At 46.6% G+C, this 22,389-nt stretch overlaps 1 protein-coding gene across 3 annotated transcripts in view; it reads right to left on the bottom strand.

Annotated features, from left to right (window-relative positions):
* Positions 1-22,389, bottom strand: part of TPD52 (tumor protein D52) — a 69,731-nt gene that overhangs the window by 34,365 nt on the left and 12,977 nt on the right. Inside the window, exon 1 of one of the 3 annotated variants that reach the window (XM_023751916.1) lies at positions 16,307-16,325. The exons of the other annotated variants lie outside the window; for them this stretch is intronic. Coding sequence (XP_023607684.1) covers positions 16,307-16,310 — 4 coding nt within the window. The 5' untranslated portion in view covers positions 16,311-16,325. Of the gene's footprint in view, positions 1-16,306; positions 16,326-22,389 lie in introns of those variants that run through there. 3 annotated transcript variants of the gene reach the window in all.

The following is a 22,389-nucleotide window of genomic DNA, read 5'->3' as shown; positions in this document are numbered from 1 at the left end:
CCTAAAATATCTGAAGCATTAAAAAGAAAAAAACCACCATACACTATATATGCACCAAGACAGTCTATATTTATCCCAACTCATGATTCATATTCTATTTTTTAAAATATGTTTTTATTGATTTTTTTAGAGAGAAAGGAAGGGAGAGGGGATGGAGAGATAGAAACATCAATGAGACATAAATTGGCTGCCTCCTGCACGCCCCCTACTGGGGATCAAGCACACAACTGGGGCATGTGCCCTGACTGGGAATTTAACCAGTGACCTCTTGGTTCATGGATGGATGCTCAACCACTGAGCCACACTGGCTGGCCCATATTCTATTTTTTCGTTAATCTCATGTTGTACGCTATCTGGGGCAAGTCTTTATCTTACTTAAGTTTTTAAAAAGTTGAATTTAGCAACAACAAGCAATCTGTATTTTTCTCCTAAAAGACACCCAAATGTGGACAACTATAGAGGCTGTTCATTCCACATTTAGACATAGAATAATTTTTATTACTGTTTGAAAGAATGAACTGTCTGGTTTCTTGAGATCCACAGGACCTCCTATGCGACAGGACAGGCACCACAGGACTGTCCCTGGACCAGAGTGTGGTTAGTGAGCACCCCACGCACTGGTCTCTAACTGGTAGAAAAAGCGGTTCTCCATGCCCGCTCTCCCTCCTAGAGCCACACCCTCCTAGAGCCACAGTGTTGCAAGTCTCTCTCGACCATGAAGGACACAAAAGACAACAGCCATCTGCCAACCAGGACAAGGGCTCCCACCAGGAATCAGATCCACCCTGACCTTGGTCTTGTCACCCCCAGAACTGTGAGAAACGGGTGTCACTGTCATCAGCCATCCAGGCCATGGTCACTTATAGAGCAGCCGGAGCTAAGACAGAGGCAGCAATACTGACCGACGGCATAAGCACAGCCACCTCCACACGTGTCCCCCTCCCTCCAAACCCCCGGCCCTTGATCTGCAGTCGGGAAGGCCACACGACACCCTCCGCCTGAAGTGCCACCTTTTTTTCTCCTTCTAAAGTCATTCATCTTTCAAGATCCAGGCAGAAGCATGGCCACCTCTTCCTGGAAGCCCTCCCTCTCCCAGCTCCCTCGTCCACAGCAGCAACACACAGAACGTGCTCCAGCCCCCTGGGCCCTCGTCCTCCTTGCCAGGGCACTGATTCTCCATGGTGGTACCTGCCCTGAAGGTCTGGCTGATGGATGTGGAATGAAGGTCTTGTGTATAAATATGAGGATTTATAATTTAAGTGATACCTGAAATTACTACTCCACCTGCTGAGGTACAATCTCAGGACGGATATATCACACCCTGCCTCTTGGCTATTGGTCTCCAATCAGGTCCTCACCCAGTCATTCCCGCAGGTGAGGAGAGTGGACAGAGGCCGGAGGCGGGACAGCAGGGAGCATGTCAATGGACTGGCAGGAACCCAGCTGATGCAAGGTCCCACACCAAGGAGAAGGGAGTTGTAAGATTCAGAACATGGGAACGTAACTTGGGGACAGACCACTAAAGACCTTGAGTGACAAACTTTTATACTTCACACAAGGTGCAAAAAAACCACTGGAGGTGTCTGAGCCAGGCAGAGGCGGGGTGGAGAGTTTTATGAATGTCAGTCTGGAGATGGTGCGTAGGATGCACCGTAGGTAGAAACAGGCTAAGGGGGGACTCGGGGACGCCTACCGCTGCAGTCGGGGTCCAGGGAGAAGCCTCTGGTTTGGGGCAGCCCTTTCCATGTCTGCCGTGGGCCCGACGGAGGAAACATCAGGACAGATTTAGTCCTGTCCTGCCGGACTTTGCCATGTGGGCCTTCCAAAGGTACTTCACTACCAACAGGGACCAGTGCCGGACACCAACTCCAGCATGACAGCAGGGCTGCACCTGGGAATGGCTGAGGGCATTTCCCCAAACCTGAGTAGGATGCATTAAATTGATTGTTTGCTGCCAGACTGATCACCCCCAACTGCCCTCCCCTCCTGGCCTGATTGCCCCTAACCAGCTCTGCCTCGGCCCGCCACCATGGCTTTGTCTGGAAGGTCTCCCGGTCTAATTAGCATATTATCCTTTTATTGGTATAGATACATTTCTATGTGACTCCACTTATGGTTCAGGTTGGAGTCTATCATTTCAGTAGAAAAAGTCCTACCTTCCAACCACTTCCCACTATTACCCCAGTCACGTTTTAGCCAAACTTGATATTCCTGTTTCTCAGACACATCTGAACTCGGGCAAGACAATTTCTCAAACTGGGGCCTCTTTTCCCTGTATTTCTACCTGTCAAATTCCTACTCACTCATCCAGCTCAACTTAATAAGTCGCCTATGAATGGTAGGCGCACAGGGATGGTCATTCTAGTGCTACCTGAAGTGGAGGAAAAACAGCACATGTGCCTAAAAGTGATAGCTTAAATGCTAAATAGAACATCCACATAATAGAAAATTACACCAACATTAACATGGTGGTGAGGACATGTACATGTTTTACAGGGAAAGATATTCTTGAGACAATCCATATACAAAGAAGGTTCCAAAACTCTTTGTATTGTATGATCTATAAATGTGCAATTACTGGAGAGAAAGAGACCAACTAGCCAAAAGAAAGAAAGTGTCAGGAGAAATCCACGTCACACAACCCCAGGAAAGTACCTATGCTCGACAGTGTCAGCAGAGGGCGCCCTTGGGCAGCTCAGCCCTCAGTCTGGCCAGCAAAGTGCACACTACAGAGCAACAACCCATTAGCTGACTCATGCTGTTGCAGATGGAAATGTAGGCAGCACAAAGGACGATAAAGAATATTAAGTTTCCACCTGCCCATTAACACATCACTCAAGTAGGTCTGGACAGGTTCTCCCTAATTTTGAAAGATACTGAAGGGATGGTCTGATGTAAAAGCTATGACAGGTACAAAAATTCTCTTGGGGGGCCTCAAAGTGCACACAGACGGACAATGTCATTACCCAACTGGAGAGGCAGGCACTGGTATCAGACACGGGGACGAGTTACCACAGCAGCCAGCGGGAAGGTGTTCCCGCTGGACAAATACGGGACAATTTAACCACCAACCTAGTTAAGGACAGCAAAGTTATACATCACTGAAAACAGGAACCAAAGGGCCCATATGGAATGGCTAATTTTTGTGTCCATTTGACTGCCCAATTATAAGGTTGACCACTGTCTGACCGACTGACTTGCAAGGAAATTCTCACCTGGCGCTCCAACCTCCTAGCGGGATGCTTTTCTGTCCTCCCAAAATAACTGAAATCGAGTCTGTGCCCCACAGACAGGCCAGGGGCCTTTTTTTCCTTTAAAATGATTTTTGAAATATTGAAGAGCAGGAGTTATAATGAGAACGAGACTTTATTCCCCCCCTCAACCTATTTTCAAACATATTTTCCAGCTGAGCCTCTAACAGGGAAAACCAGGACCTGCTGACAAATGTCAAAAAATGCCCGAATTCTCCATCATGAGGGAGTTGGAGGCTGGATCCCAAAAGTACAAAGAGGCCTCACTATCCCACAAGGTCGCCCTCCTGCACAGGTGGCGTTCCTGCTCTGACTGGAGAGTTTCGATAGCACAACAGGAAATCATAGCGAGATAGCCCGCTCTTCCGTCAGTACCAGGTCACTAACTGCAACATCCACATCTTTCATTTTTAAACAGGGCTGTTTCAGTGTTCGGGTCCCTCTTCACCTGGTGGTTTCCATGACGACGGGCTCAGAGCCAAGTTCTCCCACTTTCACATGTTCACAGACCACCTGGGGACCGTGCTCAAGGACGGGTCCCTCCCCACTGCACGGGGGGGGGGGGGGGGCGGCGGGGGGAGGGAAGACTGCTGAGGCCTGCTTTAGACAGCAGCGCGGCGTCTGCCTTAGGATACAGCCTGAGCAAGCTCTCAGACCTGTCACTCCACCTGGTCTTAGCACTTCCTAAATAGGTATCTCTTTAAAACTAAGACTCAGATTTTGTGGCCAAAGAGTTTTTGCATCTGGGGCGTGTGCTGCTTTTTTCCTGCCGTCCTAACGGGCCACAAAGCGGGGAAGTTTAGACCAGGAGACAGAACAGGCTATGTCACTGTCGTGGCCTTTTCGGCAGGGATTACTTAGGGTCTGGACGGACAGCCATACACACAGTCTGGAAGATGGCCCAGGAGTAAGTGGTGAGAGCAGGCTGCTCCGTCTACGAGTGATAATCTATTTAAGACAGAGCACAGGGGCTCTGCGGTGAGCTTATGGGAAGGTCAAGGGGTTTCTTCCAAGCCAACTGTTTCCACTTTGCTGACAGGCTATACGGGAGGGGGAGGGGGGGCATAAACACACCCAGTGCAGAGCCTAAAGGGAATAAATGAACTGGGGAGCAGACTTTAATTTGGAAAAGCTCCCACGCGCACACAGCTACTCCCAGCAGCTAGAGGCTCGGGGGAGTGCAGGAGCTGCTCCGACCAGCAGGCTCTTATTTAAAGTTCACATCTGGCCATGAGCTTCCATCATCTGCAAGCTGAGGCATAACAAACACACTCCAAACACTCCACCAGCAAGTTAGACCTGCAGGCGCTGGGCTTGCTCTAAACCCTAATAAGTTCATTAGGCCTCTCCCACGGCAGCCACTCAACAAATACACAGCACAAATATTGCCCATTTTATCCTAAATGTTATTAAGAAATAGTGTCATATAAAATGTAGAGCATTTCTATCTGAACCTGTGACTTTGGTTAAGAAATGACATTTCCAATGACACATTTCCCATATTTCCCCTTTTTAACACAATCTCCCATCTTTCCTTTTAAAGGTCAAGCGCCAATGCCACACGTCGCCTTGAAACCAAATCCATGGCTGGGAGGCTGCAGGCAGCCTGGCTCCTGGCCTGAGGCCGAGAACCCGACACCACACATCTGACTAATGACACCTGGATTTATGGTTGTGAGCGTTCCGTACCGACGTTTCTCGGTTTTACCAAACATCACTGCCAAACAGGTATTTATCGAAAGAACATATAATGACATTTATCCCAGGAAGCTCCCTCCGCGGGGAAGGACAGGATAACAGAAGATACAGCGTGGGAGGGGCAGGGAGTGGAGAAATGCATTCCTGGAAAGTACCCAGAACCCCGAAATCACACAATTCCGGTCACACCGTCCAGGAAAGATGAAAGAACTAGAGATACAGGCTCATCATTTTACATCAGATGGCTAAGTATACTAACCAATCACCAAACTGATTTAATACTCTTCCTACATTTTTTCCAGTTATAGTTGACATTTAATATTATATTAGTTTTAGGTGTACAGCATAGTGGTTAGACATTTTTATGTAAATTATGCACCTTAGTTAATAATAATGTATCAATATTGGTTAATCAATTATAACATATGTACTACACTTATAGGGCAAACTGGGTAGAGGGGTGGATATGGGAATTCTCAATACTATCTATTCAATTTCTGTAAACCTACAACTGCTCTAAAACATTAATTTAAAAAAAAATGTCACCCAGTCCGGACTCTACCTGGGAAAATCTCCAGGCGCGGAGGCTCACCTGCTGGGCTATTACCCGCCATGAGTACCTGGGCGGTCACAGAGAGCATCGTCATGTGCAGCTTCCGGGGCAGGTCTGAGCTCATGTTAAAGAGAGGATGACTAAATCATCAAACTCCATTGTTAATGCCAAGGAGACACCCACCCAAGCAGATCTGGTTAAATTCCTCCAGTGCATTTTAAAAAATAGTGTAGTGGTTCGAATGTCTGCTTCCGCCCTAGCCTGTTTGGCTCAGTGGATAGAGCATCGGCCTATGGACCAAAGGGTCCCGGGTTTGATTCCGGTCAAGGGCATGTACCTTGGTTGCATGTTCTCCCCCGGCCAAGGCCCTGGTCTGGGCTCGTGCAAGAGGCAACCAATCAATGTGTTTCTTCACATCAATGTTTCTCTCTGTCTTTCCCTCTCTCTTTCACTCTCTAAAAAAAAATTTTTATCTCTCTTTCCCTCTTCCTTCCTCTCTGAAATCAATAAAAATATATTTTTAAAAAATCAATCGAATGTCTGCTTCCCAGCTAAATGAAGAGTATCATTAAATTTATGGAGAAGTATTATCATCTTCAAAGAATGTTCCCCCGCAGGCGAGGGGTCTAACATCTAAAACTAAACAGAAACAGACATCTATTCAATACAGAAATAGGACACCATGTTCAAGGCCTACACTTGATCCTTCAAGTCTTTTCAAATACAGTGAAAACAGCCAAGCAAGACGGCAGACCAAACGCTGTCTGATACAACCACCACAGCGGCCCTCGTTCTGCCCACGGATTTCTAAGAAGGGAAAGGTGGCCCCAGCATCGCCATACAGCAGCCTGCTCCACGTCTAACCAGCAGGATGATCAAACAGAGAGAAACTCCAAATTCCATCTCCACCAGAGGACTTTATTTAGAAAGATAATCCCCTGGGCAAATCTACCTCCAAATTTTGAGATGTGAAAATCAGAGGACAATAACTGTAGAGGGCGGACGACAGGGACGCCAGCTCCGAAGGTGCCAGAGACCCCGGAGATCATGACAAGCTGAATAGGAAGACAAATGCTTTAAACTGGTCCCTTTTAACTTTTAAACAAAAACAGAAACTGCCCTCTTATAGCATTTGCTCTGTAAATTAAGATTAAACAGAGGAAGAGAAGCATGAAGATGGTGGGTGCCTTCAACACTTCCATTTAAAATCAATAGTTTGGTGTGCTCTGTTTGTTTTTATTTTATTTTATCGGAGTGATGTTAGTGAACATGAACATGTAGGTTTCAGGTGTGGGTTTCTATGTTACAAGATCTGTGTGCTGCACTGTGTACCCACCACCCAAAGTTAAATCTTCTCCTGTCACCATATATTAGGACCCCCTCGCCCCCCGACCCCCTTCCCTGTGGCAACCACCACACTGCTGTTTGTGTTCATGAGTTTCAGTTTCATATGCCACATATGAGTGAAATCATATGGTTCTTAGCTTTTTCTGATTGACTTATTTCACTTAGCACAATGTTCTCAAGGTCCATCCATGTTGTTGCAAATGGTGCTATTTCACCCTTTCTTATGGCTGAGTAGTGTTCCATTGTGTGTATGTACCACAACTTCTTTATCCAGTCCTCTATCATGGGACACTTTGGTTGTTTCCATGTCTTGGTCACTGTGAGTAACGCTGCAATGACCATAGGGGTGGGTGCATATATCTTTGCAAATACATGATTTTGACGTTTCCATGGTGGTTGTACTAGTCTACATTCCCACCAGCAGTGGATGAGGGTTCCCTTTTTCCCACAACTTCTTCAACACCTATCATTGCTTGTCTTGTTGATAACAGTCACTCTAACAGTTGTGAGGAGGTATCTCATTGTAGTTGGGTGAGTTGAATGGTATGAGAATTTTACTTCAATAAAACTATTTTTAAAGCAAGGTAAAGAATAATGCTGTATATAGTATATAGATCATGGTCCCATTTTAATACACTTTTGCCCATGGGTAAGTGTGTGTCCGGGAACACAGATAAAAATTTTCTGGGGAAAAAAATCAAGAAATTTAACAGTAACTAAAACTGGGAAGGGAGAGACTATGAAGAATGGATTAAAGAAAGAGGAATTTCAGTCCTAGCCAGTTTGGCTCAGTGGATAGAGTGTCTGCCTGCAGACTGAAGGGTCCCAGGTTTGATTCGGGTCAAGGATACATGCCAAGGTTGTGGGCTTGATCCCCGGTGGGGGGCATGCAGGAGGCAGCCAATCAATGATTCTCTCATCATTGATATTTCTATCTCTCTCTCCCTCTCTGAAATCAATAAAAATATATTTTAAAAAAGAAAGAGGAATTTCAATTTTCATTTTATTCCCTGGTGTTCACTTAAAATTTGTTTTACACTATGTAAAATAAAATAAACTTTTTTAAAAAAATTAAAAGAGTAAGAGCTCTGTGTGGTAATTAAAACCACACAGTACAGGCGTAAGAAGAGACACACAGATCTGGCCATGGCTCAGTGTGTGGGAGCATCATCCTGTGCACTAAAAGGCCACAGGTGTGGGCTCGATTCCTAGTCAGGACATATATCCAGGTTGCGGGTTCAATCCCTGGTTGGGGTGCCTATGGGAGGCAACAGATCAATGTTTCTCTCTCTCTCTCCGTTCCTCTCTCTAGAAATCAATAAAAAAAATTTTTTTGAAACATATCCTCCGGTGAGGATTTAAAGAAGTTTTAAAAAAAGAAGATACACAGATCAATAAAACCTACTGAAGTCCAGAAACAGATCCCTGTACACAAAAATTTATATATGACAAGTGTTAATATCAGCAGAGGAAAGATAAACCCGTCCTTAACGCGGGACAGAAATTCCGGAAGGAATAAAAAGCTATAGATAAACATTAGTAAATATACCCAATAAAAATGTCAGAAAACCTACAGGAGGTTATTTTCATAATTTAAGTGATGACTGCTCTAAGATACAAAACCCAAAAGTTGCACGGCCACAGTGGCTCAGTGCTTGAGTGTTGACCCATGAACCAAGATCACTGGTTCAATTTCTGGTCAGGGCACATGCCTGGGTTGCGGACTCAACCCCCAGTGTGGGATGTGCAGAAGGTAGCCAATCAATGATTCTCTCTCATCATTGATGTTTCTATCTCTCTCCCCCTCTCCCTTCCTCTCTGAAATCAATAAAAATATTTTAAAAAATAAAAAACAGCATTTCTTACTATTTCAGCCAAATAAAAACACAACAAAGATAAATATTTCTCAGTAAGCAGGGTTTATTTAATGACCATATGTCTTATGTTCTAGAAATAGTACCCGTGTGGTACTTAATGCCAAAAAGTCTGCACTAAAGTAAACATTCAAATTTATTTATGTTGGGTTTCTCTTCCTCTACCCCCACAAAATCTGTGAATATATCCACCTAGGTACAAGATCATTACCATGACGACTAAAGTCAAACTACCATTTCCCACCAAGAACAAATAATCAAATTAAAACTAGGAGTTATTTAAGGTGAACACAGCACAACTCCACCCTTCACAGCCCCAGAAAAGGCAAGATGTGACAGGAACCCCAAACACAGACGAGGTGATGGGACCCTTCTCTCCGTGCAAGGTAAGAGGCCACCTTATTCAATTCAACTAAGAGACAATGGTCACACATTTTGACTGAATGCTTTTCAAATGAGCTCTGAGTCCTTGTTCCTTCTCAATGCCGCCATTCATGAATCCTCAAGACACCAAGTTACAAAACTAACAAAAGCACTGTACAAAAGTAGACCACCCCAGCCTGCAGTGTTGCTCAGCGGTTGAGCGTCAACTTATGAACCAGGAGGTCACAGTTAGATTCTTGGTCAGGGCACATGCCTGGGTTCTCTCTCATCATTGATGCTTCTGTCTCTCTCTCCCTCTCCCTTTCACTCTGAAAAAAATAAGAATATATTAAAAAACAAAAAAGTACACCACCCCAACAGACCAGCCAAACTCAGCCTCAGAAGGCCTCGGGGCCACCTGGAACACGTACTATCACTATCTGCCCCTGAACCCACACATCTGTACAGGGACTTTCTACTGGGATTATATTCTCAGTACAAACACCTGAAATTAGTTCCAAAGCACGCCAAGCCCAGACCTAGCCGGGTTGCCTGCAAGACGCCGAACCTGCACAGGTCGATCACCTTATTCACCTTTCAAGCAGGCAGCCTGGGCCACAGACAGGCCTCCAGTCTGCATTTATTTATCCTTCTCTTTATTCATTTGGAATATTTCCACTGATTTCCAGCTGAGCTCCTAGAGCTATGGGTAATATGACACAGTCATTATATAATTAAGATGAAAGGAACTATGTTTATCATTATTATTTCTACCCTATATGTTCCCCTGCGCTTTGAATATACTATGGCATTTAGGCCTGCAGAAAAAACATCACGAAGGGAGACGAGGTTTTATCATTATCGTTTTACAGCTGAGAAAACTGAAACCCAAGCAAATTATTTAATGTGGCTAAAACCTCATGACAGTTCTCTCATGAGAACTAGCGGGGGCCTTCGCAGTGGGACCAGAGCTTTCTTTATTGCAAGCCAGGTGCAAATGGGGCCTGTCACTCTCAGCCCGGCCCATGGAAACCTCCCTTGGGACTTCTAATGTTCTCTTTCTCACCTCTCCACAGGCGGGAACACAGCCAGCAGATAGCAGGAGCCTGCGTCAGGGTTTCTCTTTCATACAAAGCTGCCCAGGAGCGACACCGTGAACAGCACCACACACTGGTCAACTGTGTGAGTGCGAACTAAACTTTCATTATGTGGAGCCACTGAAATGCTGAGGTTGTTACAGGAGTTATCCTGTGACCTGTAACCTGACAAATACAGGCCCATTTGTAATTTCTACACACACACACACACACACACACACACACATATGTACATATGTTGATATATCATAAAGCAATATGAAGGTAAATATGAAGCCATTAACAGCTGTTCTCTCTCAGAAATGGGAGTAGGTGATCAGGGAAATAGATAAGGATGCTTTTGCTTTTCAATTAATACTTCCCTGTGCTGTTTAATTTTTTAAAATATATTTACTAAAAAGGAATTCATAAAAAATCAGAGAGCTGCTGAAAAATGTCAAAGGTTATCTTACACGAATTGCCCGCTGTCCATTGTACTATAGATGATCTTACCCCCTTACTGAATAAAAGAAGTAACTATCTCATTTATAATGTCCTACAATGTGTCAGCCTTTATTCTTTCACCTGGAATTTGTCCATTTTGTACATATTAGATTAAGAATTTATAAAATTTTTACCTTTAGCATTTATTCTAATTTATACTTACCTTTATGCACAGAAGGAAAAGACATATCATGTCTTATGTATTCTATTTTCAATAAGCAAAATTTTGTGGATTTCAGGTATACATCCTTTCATCTACCTATCTTACAGGAAGTATTAATAATTTATCAAGAAAATTTTTACCATTTCCATCAAAATTTGCAATAATTTTTAAAACATTCACTTCTTCACTTTTTTCATGTTTTCCAAATTTCTCCAGATCATTTTCCATCTGGATTTTTTGGAGGGTGAGGGAGGATGGAATATACCAGAATGACTGCATCCTGGGGAGTGTGACAGTCTGTGGGAGCAGGGATCCTTCTCTGCCAGGGGCTGTGGACGCCGGGAGGTGGACAGAGAAGACATGAGAAGTCATCGGCATGTAAGAGAGGCAAGTAGCCATTGCTAACAAGGAGCCATTAGACAAAACAGTTCATCACAGTAGCCTCATAAGGCAGCTGCTAACAAAGCCGTCACATAGAACAGTCCAGCAAACACAGGAGCTAGTAAAACAGCCGTGCACCAGCTGGTCAGGAACACATCTTTATACCAACTTAGACAAAGAGGCTTCTTGCCAAATAGTGACATCAATATTTGGGTTAAAGGAAGGTACACCTGCGCAGTGCGTACAGTACAACTGCTGTGTGCTTGCTCAGACAGGCCTTGAACATCGGTGCACTCTGGACAGGGTACCCACATAGAACAACCATAAAAATATAAATTATAGGATCATTTAAAACTTTAAACTATGAGGTTGGCTTGAATGTCTTGTAACTTGAAGGTAAATTTGGGTTGATATGTCCCCTCACTTATTTTCAAGATTTTAAATGTATAGGCAAGATACCAGCTCATTCTCATCATCTCCTCGTTTACATTAAATGTCCATGGGTTTATTAACAATGAAAAGCTCTTGGTTGTTCCTAGGACTCACATCAGCTTGTCTCAGAACAAAAACTCTTCAAAAAAGAATTCAAGCCCAGCTGATGTTGCTCAGTGGTTGAGCATTAACCTATGAGCCAGGAGGTCACAGTGCCATTCCTGGTACTTCCAACTACAAGATATGATGAAATTAAATGTTCTGAAGACCTCCCTAGCCTAGATGTATATCTTGTTATAGTAAAAAAAAATCCAGAATTGAATAGTTGATACACTAACATCCATACAAAGGTTCCTCTTTAGAACTTTGGAAATAACATCATTTTGATAGAGAAATGGGCTCACACAGGAGTTTTGCCTGAGCGTTTTCTTTTCCAGCGCCCACTTTCCCAGACAAGTCGGCTCACTTTCCCAGCTGATCTCCGAGCCAATGGACGCCCCGTCCTGTCTTCTCGCTTGGGAGGGTTCTAAACAGCTCAGATACAGGAAGCCTGAATGTAACATTTGTTCCCTTGACTGAAATTGAGAAACTTTAACCACGAAGGCGCCCACTTTTCAACACTGCAGATGCTTACATCACACACACACACACACACACACACACACACCCTCCCATTAGATGCTCAGCGATCCAGTGACAGCTGACATCAGTGGAGCCATCCCCAAGGAGCTGCCTTCCCCGCTCGCTCCTTGCAGCTTTGCACTGGGCCAAGCCAACAGGGCCTGCCAACAGCTGTTCGTAGAGCGGCAGGACCGCCTCCTGCCCTCAAGGACTGCTGCTGATGGCTTCATCGGAGGACAGCATGAGTGACCCGCCAGGCCTGGCAAGGGGTGGCTCAGCTTGTTAGCACCAACAGGAATCCCTTTCTTCTGCTTGTGTAATAGTCCCTTACCCTTTCTCGTAAAAACCCCGTCCTCAGTATTTGGGTTTCTGCTTGAATCTGTGCTCCCCAAATTGCAATTCTGTGATCCCAAATAAACGCTTATTGCCTCTCATTTTTGCCTTTTTAATTTTAGGTTAATGACAACAGGTAAGACGTTTACTATTCTTCTGTTCCACCTCATTAAAAAAAAAAAACAGCGGGTCAGAATCCACAAGCCAACATGCAGTTTGAAAAATAAACCCCAAGACACACTCCAGAACACACAGCAATCCTGAAGTCCTCCTCCTTAGAGACCAAGGTGAGAAAGGAAAAGCCGGCATCAGACTCTCCCTCGGCCAAGCATGTCAATACTTAGTTCCACTCTGCACATCCATGAAACACGTCAAGGCCTGGGCTTCCACCTCATCACGGAGGACCTTGGGCACTTTCTATTCAAATGAAGGTAATTAGTTACCCAGGCCCCACAATTCTTCTAGTCCTACAGCTAGGGACTGGAACATCCACCAACAGCCCACAGCCAGTATCTAATTCCCTTATCACTTTTACCAACTCTCGCTCAGAGGCAAATTTTCAACCTTGTCAATTTTTTAAAAAGGAAGTAGAAAGACAGCAAAGTAAAACATCAGCAAAACACTAAGTTTGCTTGAATAGAGACCAGGGAAACACATCTTTGTACTTCCACAAAATGAGCCACTGGTGCAGTAAAAAGAGTAAAATCAATTCACAGAGACAGAAAGGAGAGTAGTGGCTGCCCAGGGTGGGAAAGTGGCAGGACAGAAGACAGACACAGTGCTAATGGAAACAGCCTAAAACTGGGCCTTGGGGGTGGTGGCCGGGCTCTGCAGGTTTACTAACAGCCACTCAGTAGTACACTTACTAGTGAATTTTGAGGTAAAGTGTATGGTAATTATTGATTGCAAATTATATCTCAATAAAGCTGTTTTTCTAAAAAGATCCATCCACACGTGTAAGAGAAGGAAAACATCCAAGAAGGTACATGTCAGCTCAAACAATCAGTGTGCAGAACAGTGTGTATGATATGTTCCCATCTGGATTTTTAAAATAGCTATACACATGGCCTGCATGGATGTCTCTAGAATAGGGGTGGGGAACATCCAGCCCTCGGGTCATTAAAGCCCTTGAAATCATTTGGTCTGGCCCTGCCAAGGCATTAGGGGCGAGTTAATTAAATGTTTGATCAAATACAGCAGGCTAATTTTTAAGTTGATCATTTTGTATGGCCCGAGAATGATGTTATAAATATCCAAATGGCCCTTAGCAGAAAAAAAGGTTCCCCACCCATTCCAGTGGACACCTAGGGCTTGATCAGGGCAGCTGTGCCTGGGAAATGGGTCGAGGGTGAGCGTTTGGTTGTAACTGTACACTCCTCTGTGCTGCTTGAACTCCTTTGCCTTGACATGCATTATTTTTCAAAAGTACGAACATCGGTTGGTAGGAGCCCTCAACAGCAATCCCCTCCCAGTTTGGGTTAATGTTGTCCTTTGGGTGGGGGAGGCCTCGTTCGGTAGAAGACTATGTTAAAAAGGTGACTGTCTTTGGCAACAAGATACCAACAGTGACAGAATCCTCAGTCTGAAACCTCATTGCATAAAAACCTGCAGAAGAGAACTTGCACGCCCTTGGGGAGGAAAGCGTGGTTTCGTAAGGTTCAGACTTCTGCTTCTGCAGGTGCGGCTCCAGCTGGCGCAGGAACCAAGCTCAGAGTGGCCTACGCTCTGGACTGCAGGTATGGGGCGACATTCAACACGGACGGTGTGCATCTCGGGAAATGAAAGTATACTCCACATCGACACTGACCAAAAACAAAAGAAGTATCTAACCACAATGCTGTTCACCCGGAACCCACTCAAAGTAACACTGAACATACACTGTAATTGAAAAAGAAAAAGAGAAAAAACATACAAAAAGGATACACAAATGAAAAAACTGAAAATGAACCCCAAAAAGTCACTCAACACCCCACCCCAGAGCTTGTAACCAGATCTTCGGTAGCTGCTGGGATCTGGCCGGGGCTCTGCCTTCGTGCCACATCACACCTCTTGGCCTTCGTCAGTCTGGGTACCTGATCGGGCGCTTCGCCTGGCTACTCAAGGACACGGACACTCCGCAAATGAAGATCTTGTGGCTCCGCCCCCTCCCAGAATTCCCTCAAAAGCATCCACTGTCGGGCCTCCAGCCCACTCTGTCATCACATGGCTTCCAGATCCAGAAGGCCAAAACACTAGCATTCCCAACTTTCAAACGCAAGACTCACGTCTGACCTGCTCCCAGCCCCTCCCACACAGGTCTGCACTGCCGGTGGCACCCTGACAACATCCACCATCTCCGTCCCCTCTTGCCAGAAGACCCCTCCTGGCCCAGCCTGCCCACCCTGCTGCTGCTCCGCCCCCTAGAGCTTACTCACCACACTGCACCCTTGCCGCCCCCTCACCTACTTGTACTACTTGGATCATTTCAACTCCATTATTCAATGTCCTGTCGCCTGTGTGTACTGAACACTGCCATGTCCAAGAGACTGGCAGGGAGGAGGGAAGGACAGTGTTTTGTTTTTTAATACAGTAGCAGCTTCACTGAGCCATCATTCACATACTGGGCACAATTCAGTAGTTATTAGTATATTCTCAGAGTTGGGAAACCATCCCCAAGACCTAATTTTAGAACATTTCATCACCCCCAAAAGAAACCCCATACCCATCAGCATCTAGGATAGTGTTTTTATGAAAAAAATATATATATTTTTCAGAGTTTCAGTCTTGTGAACTTTTAGAACATCTAAAATTATAAAACACATGTACAGTATGATCTAGAACTGGAAGGGCATAGCTGAAGCCCTCCCTTAAGGGAAAGCAATACCCTGTTACACAACAAGGCAGGAGCGTGGATCTGGACAGCGCCTCGGGCCGACAAAATGCGCTCAAACAGAACAAAACAAACTGACAACAGAACCAGAGACGTGGAGACAGGGCAAAGACTGGCAGACGTCAGAGGGGAGGTGGGTGGGCGGACGGATGAAAGAAGGTGCAGAGAATAGCCGAAGGACATGCATGATAGCCCTTGGACACACACAGCGCTGTGGTGAGGCCAGAGGGAGAGGAGAGCGGACACTGGGTGGAGGAGGTAAAGAGGGGGAACAGGAGACATCTGTACTAATGTCAACAATTAAACACATTTTTTAATTTTAAAAAAGCAGAATGGCTTTCTCCTCTCCTCCCAAGCATCCCCCACAGTCCCCAGGCCGGCCCCCAGCCCAGCTCGGCCGCCGGCCTCTGGTCTTGTTCCTGAACCCACACTCTCTGCCAGCTCAGCTCCGAGAGTAGGTTCTATGTTACCATCAGCAATGCCAACGTCATATCGAACTGGAAACAAGAGGAGAAAAGAAGCCTATTTATGCTCTCAACGCAACAAAACATGCCTTTGTTGTAAGCCAGGGCCCTGCAGACTTCCCAGCCCTGGTCCCGCTGTGACACACACACTGGCTCAACGGCCGACGTCAATGCTTTCTCTCTCTCAGGGAGAGAATTGAGCCCGAACTGGGTTCTTCCGAGGTCACCCCGAAAGGGCAGAGGGACCTGGCCGGCCAGCAGACGTGCCTGTGCCTTGCCCACATGGCTGGGACGACAGGTGAGAGAGAGGCTTTAATTAAAACGAGATCGAATTCTAATTATTTTACAGTTGCTTCCAGAATAACATCAGTTCTTACTCATCAGTGCTTAACTGAGCCTGGCCCGCTGGGAACACACCCGGCACCTGTAACTGGTGGAAACCACTGCTTCCCAGGAACACTGACTCTCAGACACAGGGTGCTGACTGGCCCGCTCATTAGCTCTGAGCCTTTAACTGCCTGAAAGAGATTAACGAGTTTCTGAAAAGTAGGCATTATGAGTAACAACGGCTAAGGTTTCCCAGTGGCAAAAAGCACCCACAGTGATGCCCACCTGAATCCACACCACACACACACCCCAGCACATACTCTACGTATGAATTGGTTACAGACGGCTTTTCTTTTATGAAAATGCTTTGGACGCTCCATCACCAGGATTACTGCCTCCGTCTGAAGTCAAGTTCGAGGATCACTCTTTAATCAGCAGAGGTCATTTATCCCGCGCTGTGAATGCCCAGAGGCCTGATCCCACACTGGCCAGGTCGGCTCTCCAGCTTCTCACTGAGGGCAGCGGGCCTGGCCTGCTCACCCCCACACCTGAGGGCAGTGGGCCTGGTCTGCTCACCCCACACGTGAGGGCAGCGGGCCTGGCCTGCTCACCCCGACACCTGAGGGCAGCGGGCCTGGTCTGCTCACCCCAACACCTGAGGGCAGCGGGCCTGGCTGCTCAGGGACCACACCTGAGGGCAGCGGGCCTGGTCTGCTCACCCCACACGTGAGGGCAGCGGGCCTGGCCTGCTCACCCCACACCTGAGGGCAGCGGGCCTGGCTGCTCAGGGACCACACCTGAGGGCAGCGGGCCTGGTCTGCTCACCCCACACCTGAGGGCAGTGGGCCTGGCCTGATCACCCCCACACCTGAGGGCAGCGGGCCTGGTCTGCTCACCCCACACGTGAGGGCAGCGGGCCTGGCCTGCTCAGGGACCACACTGTGTACAGAAAACTAGGGAGTGAAACCACCGGACTTTAGGGTTTGGGCTGGTCCCCAGCAGTAAAGACGGGTTAACTGCAGAGAGGCCCACTTGCATTTAGCTCCACCTTCAGAAAATGGGGGCAGCCAGAGACCCAATCAGATTGGTCACAGGCAGCACTGACCCTGCCCTCCCTCCACCTCCCCGTGACACCCAGGAGAGGGCGGGGTGCCACGGAGCGTGACCGTGGGAGTGAGGCCCGGCTGGTGTGCGCCCTGCCTCCACTCAGAGGAACCACAGGACCGGGAAGAAAGCCCCACCCCCTGGACTCAGATCTCCCACCTGCGAACCCTACGGCTCTCTAGGCAGCTGCTGAAGAGGCTCATGAGCCCCACCACAGGCTTCTGAGACACCCAGCAGTGCTCCTCATCGGTCCCCCTCCTGCCCCGCCCCGCAGCCGCTTCCAGAGACAGATCCTGCCCCGCCGGCATGGCGGGCCCTAACAGGAGGACTCCATTAGCGCATCTCTTTTTGTTGCTACAAATCCCAAAAGGGGCTCCGGGGTTGGGAAGAAAGCCCTCCAATTCGCTTCTGCACTTACATCCAGCCTCAATGAAAGAGTCTGGATCTTCTGGAACATAATTTGCTCTCGGACCAAAACTCATTATAACTCAGCAAGAGGCCACCCACAGCACTCACCCCACCTAACTTAAGTGGCTAACGCATATGCCCTCCCCACATCCCGCTGCACCTTCCTGGGGGGTCAGTCACCCACTCATTTCTTGTTTTGTTTGCTTAAGCTTCAGTGTTAGCACAATGTCCACCACTTTAAAAGCAACCAACTGATCAATTAACTAGAAATGACCATTTCTAGAACTTATAGGTATCCCGTAACCCAACATTAAAACACCGACTAGGGGTTGAACAGATCCATGTCAACAGGAAGCACATGTGCTAAGTGGTTAAGGTTCTAATATATTCCCCTCTCTTAGGCACCAAAGCAGACAGAAAGCAGCAAAACACTTTTTTTGAATGTTATTCATGCTCTCTCTTCACATTCATGCAATACAGAGATCACATTTTTAAGCAATAACAAACACCACATTAGTTCATTTTGGGGTTAACCTATATGATGAAATCCATGTAAGAGATTCCAAAACTTAAATAATAGGTAACAAATTCTGTAATAAGCTTTTTTTTAAAGTTCAAAATATAGTCCAACTCAACCTGGGTGTTCATACTTCTCAAATGAAAGTAATCCTTGTCCAGCAAACAGGTATTGCAATATTTTGTTCTTTCATCTCCCATGAAGAATCTCATGATAATACTAGAGGCCCGATGCATGAAATTCGTGCAAGGGGCTCGGCCCCCCGCTGTGGCAGCTTCGTCAGGAAAGGTCATCTGGAAGGACATCCGGTCTAATTAGCATATTATGCTTTTATTATTATAGATTATGAGCACGTAGTAAATAAACTACATGTTGATTTTCCCAACATATAAGGCAAGGGTTTTGCAATAGGAAGCCACTTCTGACTAATGCAGAACTTAAAAACACTGAGGTTCCCCTGGGGTTTGCCCCCTGAGCAGTGGGCATATCTCCTCATGGTGGCCCATGGGAAAGGGTCGGTTCTCATCACAGCCAGGGACTCTGCACGCTGGCTGAGGCCTAATGGCCTCTCCCCTTCCTGCGGCCCAGGCGTCCTCACACAGCTGAGGCCGGCTCGCCTCTCCATAGCAACCGCAGCACGCCCTCCAGCCCGGGAGGACCGGCTACGCCCCAACATTAAGTATTTTAGGTCTAGAACAGTCTCCTTCGGGGGAGTTCACTAGAAGCGCACACAACGCAGAGGCCCCTGCTCTCCCTGAAAAGCCCCTTTTCAATCAGATTCCCGAATTAACCCAGAAAAGAGTGCCCACGAGGGGTCCCCTGGGGCTGGCAAGTGACTGTCCCTTCCACAAGGCCTTCCCTGTCCGCTTCTTTACATGCCATTCAGGGGCCATTTTAACCAAACCCCAGGCTCTTCCAATTTTTTAGGTCATCCCAATCCCCTCAGCACCACATCCAAGCAATCGTAACAAAAAAAACAAACGTCTAATAAAGCACTTTATCTCTTTAAAACCTAGTAAGCCCCTTAAACCTTGGTCGTTTGGAAAGAATTCACATTGTAATGAGTTACTCTGTGGGTTATTTTGTAATTTGTTTCCACACACCACATGGGGCTCAAAATGCATGACTGTCTCAGGCTGCAGTATTCCTAGAGGGGCTCGTTCTAAATCTGGGAAGCCCTGCTGTTAAAATGAGCACAAATCGTTATCATTTATTGGGGCATTTTCACAACCCAAAGCAGAAGGAGGTAACAGTAGACTGTACTCAGGTTTCCTGACGATGGAAAGGGCATCTTTGCTCTAAAAGCAGGTGCTCCCAAGAAGCTCAAAGGGACAGCGGGGACCTTGTTTAAGCCGGGCTCGTGGCCAGAGTGACGGCCACAGGTAAAGGTCTTTGAAGGCAGGTGATCTCTGAGCAGTGACACCAAAGTCTGGACAGTTTCCAGACGATCAGGGAGAGCTGAGCTGCAAGGACCCTTTCTGTTCTCACCCAGGACCTGGTTCAGGGCCTGGCACGTGGCAGACGCTCAAAGGGGGGGAATGAGTGGCTGGAGGGGTCCTGAGATTCTTCCTCCTCCTTCAGGGGGAACATGTTGAGCCCCACCCCCACCCCAGCGTGTCACTCTTAGGAGCACCTCGAAGGGTATGACAAGCCAGGAAAGACCAATCCAGACATCAATGTTTCTATTCAAGAAATGACTAGGACAACTCCAGACTAAATCAGTGTCTGAGGCAAAAGGAGAAAAATAATTTTTCCCCCAAAACTGAACTTAGAAACAATGCCCATTATTCTGAGATAATATTCTTCCTGACTCTAGGGGGGATAAAGAGGTGTTAAAAATCTCATACTTATGTTTTAAATGTTGGCTTTTTGTTTTTAATGACTTAGGAAAACAAGGAAGTGACAACATGTAATCTTATTTTTTTAAAATATATTCTTATTGATTTCAGAGAGGAAAGGGAAGAGAGAGAGGGAGAGAGAAACATCAATGATGAGAGAGAATCAGTGACTGGCTGCCTCTTGCACACCCCCAACTGGGTATTAAGCCTGAAACCTGGAACTGAGTTGGCTGGGTGTGGGAGCCAAGGATGGGGAGCCCGGATATGTGCCCTGACCAGGAATGGAACCATGACCTCCTGGTTTGTAGGTCGATGCTCAACCACTGAGCCACACAGGCTGGGCCAACTCCGTAATTTTAATGTTGCCAATCTGTGAGATCCAAAATACTAGGCATGGTGGTGCTAGGATGTCGGTACGCACTTACTTGTGCGTACAAGTCACCTGGGACTACCTAAGACCTGTGGACTCACCTAACCTGATCACTGCGGGGACAGAACGGAAAAAGAGGAATAACGGTTTAGGAGGCGGAGGGCACGGGAAGGCTGCTTTTGGTTATAAATATTGAGTCTGACTTGAGGAACAATGTCCAGACTGGAGAACTCTCATAATGACTTCCCATAAAGAATGAACTTTGGACCCATAGCCTCCATTGCTAATGAGAGCCGTTCTTATCAATCAAGTGTCCAAGAGGGGAAGAGAGCTAAGCAGCACTGTTAGGACGGGTACAAGAGTGAAGACACTGGCCAGCAGCCCAGGGCCCGTGTCAGGAGGAACTTGTGAGGGGCCCGTAGGCACCTTTTACAACATGCCTAGCAGCTCCCGTTTAGCCCCAGGTTAGACCAGTGGCTCCCAACGTGGGCACAGGCCCCACGGGGGGCAATGTGACTTTTAAGGAGGGCAACTCAAGAATGAGTTCTTAACAGTGAACTTTTTGCATTTCTTATAGTTCTAGGGGCCTCAGGTACAGTATATGAATATATATTTTGACATATTTATGCATTTCAGTTCTCTATTATGTTTTGAAACTTTATTTGCTATTTCTTCATATCACTTCATATTAATATTATTTTTTTAACAATTTCTTAGTGATGTATTCCTCAGTACTTCCACTGTCCTTTCGTTCTTTTATTTTTCTCTTTCATGGATGCCATGTTCTTCGGAAGCTGGTTTAGACCAAGTTAATGGCCTTTTAGGCTTCCTCCACGTGAAGAGGAGTTCACTTTTTGAATAATAGAAATTCTATGGGGGGGGGGGGGGCTCAGGATTTTAGAGATGCTTGGGTGGGGCGTGGCCAAGAAAAGGTTGGGAACCACTGGCCTAGGTATTCTTATCTCAACTCTGATTAACAATCAAGTAGAAGTTTCGCTCTTTATAAAAAGAACTCTTCAAATTTCACTGAAGACAAAAGGCTGACTACAAGGACACTCTTGGGCTGGGTGCGGGGACATCACTACTCCAGTGTCAGGCTTTCTTGTCCTGGATATTTCGAGGTCATCACAGCCCGCTTGTCTCTGATACGAGCGGAACCCACGCTGAAGTGACTGGGGAAAGACAAGGAAGCCGCTGTGTGCAACCGCGGGGCCGAGAAAAAGCACCCCTGCTCTTAACCTGAACACCTCCCCACCCTGGGCTCCCACACCCAGCCACCTCGCTTCTTCCTTTAAGAAGACCAGATGTCTAGCTGTTTAAGAAGCTTGGGTCCTGCACTCAGAGAAGATGAAGCAAGAGCGTTATTCTAGCCTCACTGAGCAGAAATATCCAATTAAAAGAAAAAAAGATTTGCCCCGACATCGAGAGTATAACAAGGGTACGGAGATGAATAGATTAGCTCTTATTGCCAAGCCTCGGCTGAACATTAAGTACAGCTGCTAATCCCATTATTAGGTATAGAGCAGTGGTTCTCAACCTTGGCTGCACATTAATTAGAATCACATGGGAATCTTTTTAAAATTCTGATGTCTGGACCCAAGGCCTCTGGTGATGCTGGGAGAAGGATCTGGTAGTTAAGTGTTAAACTAAATGATCCTCTTTCCCGTAGGCAGGGGGTGGAGCGAGACGACAGAGTCGAGGTAGAGAGAGGCCCGGAGATTTCCAGTCAGGACAGTATGTACGAAGCCGACCCCATCAGACAGAACTCACTCAAAGACCAAATACGTGTGAGATGAGTGGTCCAATCATATCTAGTACGTAGTCGTACACTAGTCAGCGTAGTATCGTCGCAGTACGTCGTACGCAGTACTCACTGATGTCAGATAGAAGATGATC

This window comes from Myotis lucifugus, unplaced genomic scaffold (assembly GCF_000147115.1).
Source record: "Myotis lucifugus unplaced genomic scaffold, Myoluc2.0 scaffold_27, whole genome shotgun sequence".
NCBI lineage: Eukaryota > Metazoa > Chordata > Mammalia > Chiroptera > Vespertilionidae > Myotis > Myotis lucifugus.
The sequence above is the reverse complement of the archived record's forward strand: the minus strand, read 5'-3'. Positions and strand labels throughout refer to the sequence as shown.